The following is a 13,269-nucleotide window of genomic DNA, read 5'->3' as shown; positions in this document are numbered from 1 at the left end:
ATTTATACAAACTAACACATTAGCCATCTCAAAAGCACACCAGATGTTATTTTCGTTTATTATATTTGCATCCAAATAATAATAAAGAAATAATAAAGAAACAATTTTGACTAATCAAACAATGGACAGTATTGTACTTGAGTGCTCAGCACCATATTTTAATAACAAAAATCATTCAATCCAACTTTTAAAAAGAGAACACTTATTAACCTCAACAAGTGAGACACTTTCCTGGACCTTTCTACGCACTATGTACAGTAACTGGCACACCAAGGCCAGTGTGGATAGAAGGTCACTTATAACTCCAGAAAGGATTACATATGAACATATACTGATGAACACTGTTGTCCCCTCACATACTTTGAACAAATCATAACCACTGTCAATTAAATAGTAATGGGTTCAATTAATTATGGTTAAACTATAGAGAGCATGAGTACATTACTGGACCATAAAAGGACTCTGTTGTGATTGAACCTGGTCCCTGAGACATATCACCTCCCCCATGTACAGTCTCTCGTGATGCAGAGTGGCACATCCAGATAATGACCTTAATTAAACCCTGAATTGACTCTTCTGCCACACACAATGCCCGCCATTACCACAATGCATCACATTTTCAGAAAAAGAGGTGTGGATTTTGATCCCGCAAATCAAACATATAGTCATTTTGCATAAATGCTAACACAACATAACGTACATGTGTCCAGCACAGAAAAAAGAAAAAAAATATATTCCAATAAGGACATCCAAATCCTTCAACGAATCCATCAGCCTCGAGCGCCTTCTTTGAAATTCAACCACGGCTCAATCCTTTAAGAAATGTATTAGTAAGTATTTGTGTTTGTTTATAACGTGTATAATGGCATAAGATCAAATTTTGCTTTAGTTGATCCTACTATGAAACGATAGGAATATAAGCATCAGCAACAAAAGTATAAGAATATAAAAGTAGTGCGCTGGAGGACCAACTAAGTGATTCATTGCCCATATCAGAGGCTCACATAGTCAAAACCAATGGCAGGACCTTATTCATCTTACTGAATGCACGGACATTGCTCAGCCTTATATCACATACCAAACTCAGTCCTAAACGCCCCTGCTTGGTGTCGAAGATGCTCTATGAAAGACACAGCCGGGGTTGATAAAAAAAACAGCGATAACAACGAGTGTGTGCGGTACTTTAGTCCCTTAAGGTCTTGGTGAGGCCCTTCTTGAGCCGGGGGGTCCCCTGGACCTGGCGGGTGTCCTGGTCTGGGTGGGCCTCAGGGTCCGCCTGGTAGAGCTGCTTGAGGCTGTGGGTCTGCTGTTCCTTGGCGGTGGTCTCTTGCCTGGCCTGCCGCAGCAGTCGTTTGAGGGTCTTCACCTTCTCCCTCAGGTGTCCGTTGGCCTTCTCCAGGGTCCTCACCTTCACCGAGAGGGTCCTCACCTCCTCCTCCTCCTCAAACAGGGCCTTCTGCACTGCCGAGCAGAGCAGCTGCCCAGAAGAAAGAGGCATTACTTATGATTGGCCAAAGATTTGTGCAGATGGTTCAGTATGAGGTCACATTGGGCCAATGTAAATATTGAATTGAAGGCCGTGTTGCGGGAATTGTGCAAATTCCAACGAATTTGCACAATTTGCTTGTTGGTAATAAACATTTAAAGGGGTTATCCATTGTATTTGATGTTGCTGGGTATCACAAAACAGAATGTAATACAAAAAGATAAGTACTATTTTAGCGGTTTGTAATTGAATCAATGCATTGCATTACGTCACGTTGGGGAGATGACAGACCGAAGCCCGCCTTGAGGCCCTTGAGATAGAGACGAGTAAAGAGAAACTAGTAAGAGAGTGTACAGCAGATTATACAGATAAATAGATAAATACAAAGACATATAGATAGCTTAGATAGACAGACAGACATATAGATAGCCTAGATAGATAGATAGACAGACAGACAGACAGACAAATAGACAGATAGATAGAGAGGCAGACAGCCAGATAGCTAGATAGCTAAATAGATAGAAATATATAAAAAATGTTAAACTTTGTATTCAATTATATAGTCCATTTATTTAATGCTCTCAACAGCATAAGCATACAGAGATTAACACAGCGACGGGAAAACACGGCATACGCAAAGTACATCCATGGAATCAGCCGTTCAAAGCCAGTCTGCATGAACCGTATGACAACTGGATGGCAATGGAAGGAATACACCGCAGGGGGGAACATGAGAGCCCCAGCTCGTCGCATACTAGTAGCCTGGGTGCTTAAAGCGTGGAACAAGCTGGATACGGAGCAGGTGAAAAACTCCTTCAAAGTGTGTGCGTGCGTGCTTGCATGCGTGCGTGCCTGCGTGCCACTCTCTTCAAACCTGCCCGAAAGTTCAATGTTGTCATGGCTGTTACATCTTTCTGACCAACCGCAGTACAAGGCCCACCTGGGCTGTACCACTTGGGGAGGGGCCGCTCAGTTACTCCCCTCTGCACATATCGACTTGGTTGCGACGTTGACAGTTTGTGAGTGTTGCGTCTGTTGAGTGAGTGAGAGGTTGCGGGCGCACAGCTCAGGCTGCCGGACCGCGCAGCAAGGAACTTTTACAGAAGCAATATTGTTTCCCGAAGTAAGCAGCCCGGCAGCCCCGAAACGTTAATGGCCCGCCGGGAATTCTCCGGACTCTCCCGATTACCACTCCTCCACTGTATGCACTGGTGTTCACAGACTAGCTCCAGCGCTCCTTGATAAATGATAAACTCACCAGGACACTTCACCAACTCTCCACTCACGCTCCTCTGACCATGCATTTAATTGGCTTTGACGGCCATCAGTTCTCTGCAATTCATCATTCGCCCTCTCACGTCTGACACGTTCGAAATGATACGACTGCGGGCCATCATACATGTTATTTGTGGTTCTTGCCACCTCTTCCTCGTTCCAGTTAGATGCCATAGTTCTAGTACTAGGCTGAGGCTACCTTCCACCACGTCTCCCCAACATAACGTCACCGGCAAATTGCGTTTAAAAAGCTTACTACCAAAAACGACAAAAACTGGACTTTAACACCATTTTTGGAGATATTTTGAGGTATCTTAAGTGCTTTATTTACCCTCGAAATCGACAGTGGTGGCCAACCTGCAACCCAGCCTTTAACTTTGGCGTATAATTAGGTTATATGAAGTGAATGCTGGTACAATCTGTTGACCCTTTTGATTTTCATTAATCATACAAAAGCTTGTTCATTAATCATCAGCAAGGATGACATATACTGGCATACACCAGATCACTATAAATACACTGACGGAGTGTTATTTTGGGCTGAGGACCAACCATAACAGCCCAAACCTAACCCTATTTCCCATGCTAGGAACAACTGAATCCGAGATGATCCTTTTTCTCACTTTTCGACTTTTTTCAAATATTGATTTCCTAGTTTAAAATAGTGCAGCATGTATTGGTGCACATGAAAGAAAGAAGACATTTCTTCTATTCTGCATTCCTTGCAAGAGTCTACAACATGTTGGTGCCCTGCTCTCCTCTGTAGAAAAGGCGAGGTGGTTCTCAACGCATGGCCGTCTCTCAGACGGGTATAGATTTCCTTTTCCGATCCCAGCACTTCCACATGGGCCAGATAGAATCACGGCAGAACAATGTAAAATATGTGCTGCCGGCTGCCTTCCCATATTACTGATTAGTGTAGTATCAGTTTTTTTTTTTTTTCTACCACGCTTTATCATACTTGCTATTACTTATGCCACACAGACCTCTGAAACTGAGCAATCTCTGACCTATACGGCACTATAAGGCACAATAAAGAATATAAAGTCTTACCTCTGTGGAAGTGATCACACATCACCCCTGAGGCAAGCTATTTCCCAAAGGAGAATTCCTGTTTGTTAGCACAAATCCCGCTACAGAAAGCTGGGTGTTCTTTGGTCACAGGTTTGAATTTCATTCAAGGAGTCAATCTACAGATGGTTTCAATCCCTGTCTACCCTGATGTATTTTTCCGTCTAAGCTCCTGTGTAGACAAATACTTGGATAATTGGCCTTGGGAAAACGCAGAGACGAAGCTTGAGAGGCTGTGAGGAAATACAGCATTGACCTGCCTTAAAAGGCTGCACCATACTTCATAAAGCTTTCCGTTTTATTCTGTGGTTACTGCAAAACTGGAAAGCAGGAATCTAAATGAAGCAAACCATTACCAATACTTTTGTTGGAATGGAAGGCTTACCTGGTATTAATGTTCTTAAACTAAACTTAACTTCAACAACTCATCATGAAGGCAAGGATAGAATTGTAGGACTAGGATTTACCAGTGGATGTTGTACCAGACAACCCTTATTATTTTCCATTCCTATTCATGTCTATAATCCATAATCAATCCCAAATGTCCCAAAGAAATCAAGGACATTTTGGAAAACCTGTGCATCCTTTGCAGTATGGTGAACCAATTTCTGGTTCATAAGGGACTTCATAAGGGGAGGCAGATGTTTCTCTGCACTACAACTGTTCACCAGAGCTCTCTTAATCTGTACAGCATGCCAGCCATTACAAAACGCTGAGCATGGGAAGATCCAAATATGTTCACTGCATGCATCATAATTATTGACAGTTGTTATAAGATGGCTGATAAGATGCTGCTGTATTGTTGCCATAAATTTGTGTTTAATTGTTTGTTGCTGTTGGGATTTCTTTTTTACTGAGCCAAAAGAAAAAAAGAAAAGAGTTTGTAAGGAACAAGCTTTAAAGGCATCTTTCTATTCAGCAGAGCTGGTGGTTGATTCTCACCACAGCACAGGCAGATTTCACCAACTTCATTCTCCAAGCATTAGATGCTGCATGAGGCGATCACGCAAAGGTTGATGTCAAGTCTATTATCCGTTCTTTGGTAGAGGAAGTAAAAACAAATGTGTTTTTCTTTAGTTCAGGAGAACCCTAAGCATGAACCAGCTGTCTGGGTCAGCTCTCGGCTCTGAGTGTAATTAGAGTCCAAGGCAAAGGGGGGGGGGGTCGTTAATGGAAAACTGAACCACATTTGAATTATCTTTTCCAAGAGAGATCCTGATTTATTTTGGATTGTTTTCTATTCCGAATAATCAGCGACACAGAAAGAAGGCAGAGCAGGGAAGACGGAGCGATGTCAATGCTGAGTTGCGCCGATATAGTGCTACTAAATCCTCTGAATGTCAAACTCAATACTCTAGCGTTTCAGATGACCATTGTGCTTCTCACCCGGCTGTCCTCCTGCGCCTCCCACTCAGGGCTGTAGGTGTGGACCTGCGTCCCCGCCGTGCAGTTGGAGAACTGGAAGAGGCTGGAGAACATGTGGTGGCTCTCGGCCGTGTCGGGGAAGATGGGGTCCTGGAAGTTGACCCCATGGGGGAGGATACTGTAGTTCTCATCCATCCTGGGTGGGGAATCGGCAGGTAGTTATGGAGAGGGTTGGATTGCAAGTGATTGCATAGATGCGTACATAAAATGCATGCACAGAGTAACAGACACATGTGAGACACATGCAGTACGTCAATAAGAACTGAGTAGTAGTAACAGTAAGTTTGGTTGGAAGCAGGAACACCATTCCATGCATGAACCATGCAGGCCCCTTCGGTCTCGTTCGACAATGTGTTGAAATGTGTGTATTTCTTCAAAAATGACCTCTCCATATATGTGCGACAGTGCACAACGTATCTGGAATTTCAGTGTGTGGATTCAAATGATGCCTTTTTTAATATTATTTTCCTTAAAAATATGATTCAGTCAAGAGTAAAGATAAAAAGAGTGACATTTTTGTTTGTTGGGGGCATTTATCTAGGTGAAGGTTAACACAACAAGTTTAAGCAATCTATGTGAGAAATGCAACCAATGCAAAGCAAGTAGTGAGATAATACTCCTTACCAAACATTTAAAACAAACCGTATAGCCAATTTAAGTGTTTATTTAGAAGCTTCATATCCATTGGATGAGGGTAAGGCAGAGACCTTCACGTGAACAGGCCCTGCATGGTACATATCTTCTCCTCCACTATGGAGGGAGTAGGAAAGGAAGCAGCATGGCTCCCATCCATCTGGATCCCATCTAGGGTCCCTTGTGGGACATCAATAGCTTGACTAACCCTGTCCAGTCCATCATCACTCTGGGACTCTCAAGCCTGGGTGTGTGTATGAGTGCGTGCGTGTAAACATGTGTGTGTTTATGTGTGTGTGCATTTGAATTTGTGTGTAGTACGTGTGGGTAAATGAGTGCAGGGTGCACTTGTGTTTGTGCACACACAGGCTGAGTGTTTTTTATACTTGATTTACTATACTTGAGGTATACAAACACACCTTCCTATGTTTTCCATGTTTGTATAATCCCTAATTGCTTTGTTTTGGCTTGTGGGGCTTCTCATAATACAAATCAAATTTCTAGACCTCGCAACTCTGATAAGCTATGACTGCATTGTGTTGAAAGTTGTGCGTCCCGAAGTGGTGCAGTGTGATCTTTATTGGTTATAACAAGTCTCATGAACTCCTCCAACAGCATCTCACACACAAGACTACATGAACCCAACAATCATGGTATACTCCCAACACAAATGTAGCACACAATCTCCCATTATCCAACAGAGAAAATGGTAACCCTTTTATAAAATACAGAAACCACTTGTGGCATTTTAAAAATATCTCCATGCCACATTCATAAACACTTAGGTATTTTTACCTCCTTTAAATTAAAGCTGATGTTTTTCTTTCTATCTGGCCTGACCTCCTGACACTGGTCTTAATCTCAAGGGAGTAAATTACAGACTAGGAAGCAACAGACAGACTGAGTACACGTCTCCTTCCCGGTCCACTGGGAGACCCCAACATGCATTTTTCTCCATGCTTCAGTCTGACCAACACTGGCTCAGGGCTTTTTATCAGTGATTGATTGGGGAGGGTTATTTTGGTCTGGGAAGATGTTTTTGGGGATATTCTATCTCAGGAAATGGAACTCACTGGAGATTACGAGCCAATGAATAAACTCTTGCTTTTTGATCCAAGACCTTACTCTCAGTGTTGCAAATGAAAACAATAAAACACTAAAACAGTGTAGGAACACAAAAGTGTAGGATTTATTATTTATTTTTCATACTTATCGCTGTTTTTTCTTTTGACTCAGTTGGACTTTGTCTTGCTGACTGAAAACAAACAGGCAAAAAAGATTGCACGTTTGCATGGACTCGTTGATTTAAGTTGACCCTGCCGCCGAGATTCATCCCGTTGCTTGCTGTTGAGTTTGCACTGTCTGCCCTAAGTGACCGTAGTACACTTGTAACAACAGTGAAGATAAATCTTACAGAGAAGCTGGCGTTCCAAGGATGCATACAGGCTTACTTTGTAAACGTTAGGGGTCAAACCCACAAGACTTTTGTCTGGGAGTTAAACTCCTTGGAACCCTACACCACCGCCTTTCAAAGTGAGGTCATCACACCATACCTAGCATGGTACGTTTTTTACTCATAAAACCATGACCGAAAACCTCATTCACATTCACAACATCATTCACACTGTGAATTGTGAATACGTGTCTGTCTGAGAATTCACTGCATCCTCCAAATGTTCCTGGCCATTTTTCAGGTCCCATTATAGAATTGAAAGAGGACCTCCATGGTGAAGGTGGGCCTCTGAATGTCTTTGCAACCCTGAGCCTTTATTGAAGGGTTACCCAGCCGACCGGCTGAGATATGAGTTCTATGGGTTCTGGTGAGTTTGTAGCAGAGGACTCAGGACGCTGACGCATGTAAGAGGAGGACGAGGCCATCATGTCAAAAGCCATTATCAGGCTAACACTGGAGTTCAGACTCCTTCAGCTCCACATCCAATCTGCCTTGCTCTGTAATCCTGCAGGCTGGGACGCAGCCCGGGCGATGTCCTATGGAAAGAGCTTGGTCCTGTGCCACACAAGAACAAATGCATATTGAAACAAAAATATGCTTTTGTGTTTGTGTATAACAACGATCCCTTGCCTCCCGGGCACCAAAGCGACCAAAGATTCAACGATACAGATGTGCTGAGGAGTTCACAAATTCTATTTTAGTGGATAGGCTATAGTGTGAGAGAAGGTCACAGTTTATAAGATCCCTTTCATCCCTCATCACTGCTATTGCGATCATCAAAAAGCTTTCTCTTCTCCAAATGGGGTTCATGTTATTTGGGGTTAGGCCTATACAATTCTACCACAGGACACACACACACACAGGCGCGCGCACACACACACACACACACACACACACACACACACACACACACACACACACACACACACACGCATTGAAAAACATGGCCAAATAAATTCCCTACACAAATATACAACATTCACGGCAGCCAGATTTTTAGTGACATGAAGTTGCAGGGCAAACAATCGGACTATCAGCATGATGAAAATATATCGACCAAGGTGTTTCAGCAGTAGACATATCAGCATGATGAAAATCAATCGACAAGGTGTTTCAGCAGTAGAAATTTAGTTTGACGAAAAGTTTGGGTCAGCAATACTCTGACTCACTCTGAATTGTACCCAGCATTGCACATTCCACATGAAGGCCTGTTCATTAACCAATAGGATGAGGTTGAAACCCTTACGTTGAGCAGATTCATGCATGTATTTTATCATCCTGGGTGGTGGGGGTAGCCTCAAGAAACACATGCATATTACAATATACAAGTATATTTCAACATTTCAATATTCAAAATGTGGCGACCGAACGCAGGGCAAAGCTTGTCGGGTTTGTTTTACCTTAGGAAGAAATAATAGGAGTTGTTCTCTGTGACGCTGTAGGTGAAGCATTGGAAGTAGCCCAGCCCGGTGACGTTGAGCCGGGACCCGGCGGGGATCTCCAGCATGCTACCCCAGGCCTGGTCGCAGAGCAGCTCCACCTCGGCGGTGTAGAACAGATCCGGGTCGTGCCTCCAGGGCAGAGAGTTGTACACGCTGTACGACTCCTGATGCAGCGCGAGCACCTTGGCGAACACGATGACCTCCGCGAGTTCAGCGCGGCACGCCTCGGTCTGGGGTCTCCAGTCCCCGGGCAGCTGACACCCAAGGCCCACCTCCACATGCACCACTGCTAAGATAAACGTTACAATTATCCACATCTTTAGTGATCATTTAACTTTAACACACTAAGGAAAGTCTGCTACACGGTTGGGGATGCTGTGTTAAGGTTCTGCAACTGTCCGGCGACCCGCGGGGTTTCTATCCAAAAGCGCTGATTAAATAGAAGAAAAAAATGGAAATAAATGTGAAGAGAAACACAACGGGATGTAACACGGGTCCCTTTGTCTTCCTCCAGTCCACTTTAACACAAAAAAAAGGGTCTGATTACACTAACCAGCATCTAATCAGCCCCTCGCGTACCCGACACATCTTTCATATTTTGTGATTCTAGTGCAGCAGCCCGAGTTAAAGTCTCCCCAAACACCGCTGTGCTATCAGGGAGCATTTAGATGATGTCTGAAATGAGTCACTCTGATCCCTTTAGAAAGTAAAATACATGATACGGATTTGGATTAGCAATTAAAAATTAGGGCATTTGACGCCCCCTCGTGGCAATAAAATATATTCACACACACACACACACACACACACACACACACACACACACACACACACACACACACACACGCAGACAGACAGACAGACAGACAGACAGACAGACAGACAGACAGACAGGCAGGCACACCATCAACTCAGGGCCCATCGCAGCAAGGGCCATCCTGCAGGTCCCTGAGCAGATGAGGGAAAGAGTAAAGGTGCCGGTACCCCTGTTTGAAAGGGTAGAATGCAGAGGTGAGTGTTTGTTAGCCAGTAGGCCTATGTGCTAGTAGTTATCTGTATTGATATAGATCATTTAAGTCTCAAGACTAGACTTTGATGACCAGATTAGGAAGTTCCCCAAGGATACCTTATAGTACAGTGAATCGCAGTTTTTAATATTTTGTTATATTGATGTCAAGTTTACTTCACAAGCAATGTGCTTTGCAATTAGGGACAAATCAAATAGTAGTGCTGTCAAGGACAAGCAGGATCACTTGGTAAGCCCAACATGTTCCCATAATTCAGCTGTGCTATCAGGTAGCATGAAATGAGTTAGAAGTCACTCATCTTTCAAACCTTAAAGGTCCCTTGGCATGCTACTTTATGGATGCTTATATATAGGTGTTGGTTGGCCCTTAATACAGTATTTGTAGATGTTCAAGAAATTCAGCCTTGGTGCAGATTTACATCCACTACGAGCCAGTCCCACAATGAGCTTTCCACAAACATGTCGTTTTTTTGAGGCGGGTCAAGGTGGAGGGTAGGGGTGTGGCCCTGAGCAGCTTGCGGCCACGGTACCATGCTCTCGTGTTTACAGAGGATGTGTCGCAATGGCGTGGTGCACACAGCCTTTCCGGGTGCTCCGGTGGGAGTCATGGAGCTCTACATCTAAATAGTATCATATTATATATAGATATCTATATCATATAATATATATTATCACGGGCAAAAGCTGTGTGCGACCCCAGACGATATTATGAATCAAACGGAAGAGGCAGTCAAACGACTGCGTCGGGTTCTCCGACGTCTCTGGTTCTTCCACTTTCACATCAATCTGAAGTAGACTGAACCACAACATGGAGGAGAAAGGGGTTGTTGCCCGCGATTGTCTCCCGCCGAGGCACCCACTGCCTCGGCGCGGGCAGCGTGGCTCCGGCGGGAGACAATCGCGGGCAACAATCCCTTTCTCCACCATGTCGCGGTTCAAGTACTTCAGGGAGTCAAAGCCATAGTTCTTTTCCCTCAATTCCTTCTCAACCATGGCTGAGATAACCCCCACTACGAGTCTCATTGTGGAATTGCCAGAGACGTCAGAGAACCAGACGTGTTATGCGCAATAACACCAACAGCAGAACGATTATCCAAATAACAAAGAAGTGTACAACAGTCGTAGCTCATTGTCTCATTGGCGGGCCAAATTCTCTAGGCGGGCAAAGCAGAGAAGGGGAGGCAACCTGGCCCTTTATGACGACATATGGGGCCAAATTTGAAATTGGAGCACCTGAGCTTTCATTTTTCAAAGGCGGAGAAGGATACCTAGTGCTCGTTTTACACCTAACGCCATTTCTAGCTACTGGGGTACCATAGGCAGGCTAGGGGACCCTAGAAAACACCCTAGAAACCCTAACCCTAGAAAACATCATTAAGTGACATTTTCATGCCATTAAACACCTGTTTGGATCAACCATTAAAAATACCTTTGGCGCCCCCAAGCGGCACCATGACATTCTTGCATGCGTGGTTTATTTGACAATGAATGCAATGCACCTGCACTGACTGTATCATACAGTCAGTGCAGGTGCACTGCATTCACTGTATACAATAATACAGTAAAATTATGTGTTAACATGACTATATTGTTTCTATATTGTCATAATGCCTGCAGAGGTGAGCAGGTGGTTTTCAGTGGGCCTTGAGGAGCTGCTGTCCAGACTGACTGCAGCTGAAGAGAGAGAGCGGCAGATTGCACTCATGGAACTGACCGTGGGTGAATTTAGTGGTATTTGTAAATTACAGAAGAAGGGTGAGTTTTCTATTCAATAGATAATTAACTAAAACATTCAATAAATAAATCTGAGTATGTGCAGATGCCTCTAACACTGTTAAGCTATAATTGTTTTGAAGATGTTATACTAACCTACAGCAATTATCTTGAGACTTGATGAAAAGAAGGACAATGGTGAAGAAAACCTAAAGGGTTTAAGAGGCAGTGATCAATGTGACCGCACAATGAGGTGCTTAAAGGAGAAATCCGGTGTAAAATGGATCTGGGATGTGTTTAATATGATAACTAGTTTGGATGTTGGGAGCAAAAAAGCGCATGTAGACGCATTCTTAAGTTGGCTGTTTTTAGCCGATTCAACCAAAACGCTAAAAACTTGGAACGATGGGGGCATGTGTTAAGATATAAACTAAATCGCTATTTTAAACCACTAAAAAGTATAGAAGTAGCCAGACACTTCTTTTGTAGTATAATAAGGGTCTTAAGATATAAAACGAGGCATTGATAACTTTGTAAGTGTACAGATTGTTTATTAAGAAGGACATTTTATACACACAGTAGTTCACCCTTCGACGCCATCTTGTCTTTAAGACTCGATAGGTTGATTGACAGACACAGAGATTGTGACATCCATGTACAACACGCAAGCTCTGTGTTCGCCAATCGACTTATCAGCGTCGCCGTCATCCCATTGACTTCCAGTGTAAAAAAAATTATCCCAGGCAACAAGTAACATAGTATATGAGTTCCAGAAAACATGTTTTTGTAGCTGTTTGTTGGAAATAGCTTTTAGGAAAAATCTTGACTACCGCTATTTCCCTCCCGGAGCTCTATATCTATATAATATAATATAATATAATATAATATAATATGATATAATATAATAATAATAATAATAATAATAATAATAATAATAATAATAATAATAATAATAATAATAATAACAATAATAATAATAACAATATTATTATATAATATATAGGTATTTATGTAATATTATATCTAATATCATGGCCAAAAGCTATGTCCCCTTGGATGATATTATGAATCATAAAAACTGCGTCTTACGTCTTGTTGTGGTACTTCCACAACAAGTGAACACTCATGGTGGGGGACGTTATCTCGGCCATGGTTGAGGAGTATTGGGGGAAAGGAACTTTGGCCTTGACTCTCTGAAGTCCATGAACCGTGACATGGAGGAGAAAGGGATTGTATTCCCGGAGCTGAGCTGCCAGACTGCCGCTGAGCTCCCCCTGCTGGAGCAGCCGGACTGCCGCCGAAGCTTCGGCAGCGGGCGCTACAATCCGGGACTACAATCCCTTTCTCCTCCACGTCTCCTCCTCAGTCGTGTTTTCATAATATGTTCCCTTTAATCTTATCTTAAAAAGTATAAAATATTTAAAAAAAATCAGAAAAGAAGCGCTTAGGTTTGTAGAGAATAAGAAAGAAAGAAAGAAAGAAAGAAAGAAAGACAGAAAGAAAGAAAGAAAGAAAGAAAGAAAGAAAGAAAGAAAGAAAGAAAGAAAGAAAGAAAGAAAGAAAGAAAGAAAGAATAAAACTTAAGAAGAACAATAGTTGAGCGCTGCATACATCACTCACCTAATAAAACTTAAAAAAAACAATAGTTGAATGCTGTATACAGCACTCACCTAATAACTTATAAAGCTTAGGCCACTGAATCATTGTGGCGAAGTCACGCCCCTTCCGGTAGAGCCCATGGGAC

At 42.9% G+C, this 13,269-nt stretch overlaps 1 protein-coding gene across 1 annotated transcript; it reads right to left on the bottom strand.

The window, feature by feature from the left end:
* Positions 1-121: 121 nt before the first annotated feature.
* On the bottom strand, positions 122-9,437 carry ccdc3b (coiled-coil domain containing 3b). Its single transcript, XM_079741138.1, has 3 exons — positions 8,744-9,437; positions 5,219-5,393; positions 122-1,477 (listed from the first exon to the last, which is right to left on the bottom strand). Exons 1-3 carry the CDS (start codon positions 9,100-9,102, stop codon positions 1,184-1,186), a joined length of 828 nt encoding a protein of 275 aa, XP_079597264.1. The 5' UTR covers positions 9,103-9,437; the 3' UTR covers positions 122-1,183.
* Between the last annotated feature and the right edge of the window lie 3,832 nt (positions 9,438-13,269).

Source organism: Pollachius pollachius, assembly GCF_949987615.1.
Source record: "Pollachius pollachius genome assembly, chromosome: 8".
NCBI lineage: Eukaryota > Metazoa > Chordata > Actinopteri > Gadiformes > Gadidae > Pollachius > Pollachius pollachius.
Note: the sequence above shows the minus strand (reverse complement) of the source record. Positions and strands in the feature narration are given on the sequence as shown.

What these genes read in the sequence shown, in the direction of transcription:
- ccdc3b (XM_079741138.1), bottom strand. Translation starts at nt 9,102, where the DNA reads ATGTGGATAATTGTAACGTTTATCTTAGCAGTGGTGCATGTGGAGGTG. An exon ending in TCCTATTATTTCTTCCTAAG is followed by an intron (nt 5,394 to 8,743) that starts GTAAAACAAACC and finishes TTCCCCACCCAG; the next exon opens with GATGGATGAGAACTACAGTA. An exon ending in AGGCGCAGGAGGACAGCCGG is followed by an intron (nt 1,478 to 5,218) that starts GTGAGAAGCACA and finishes TCTTCTGGGCAG; the next exon opens with CTGCTCTGCTCGGCAGTGCA.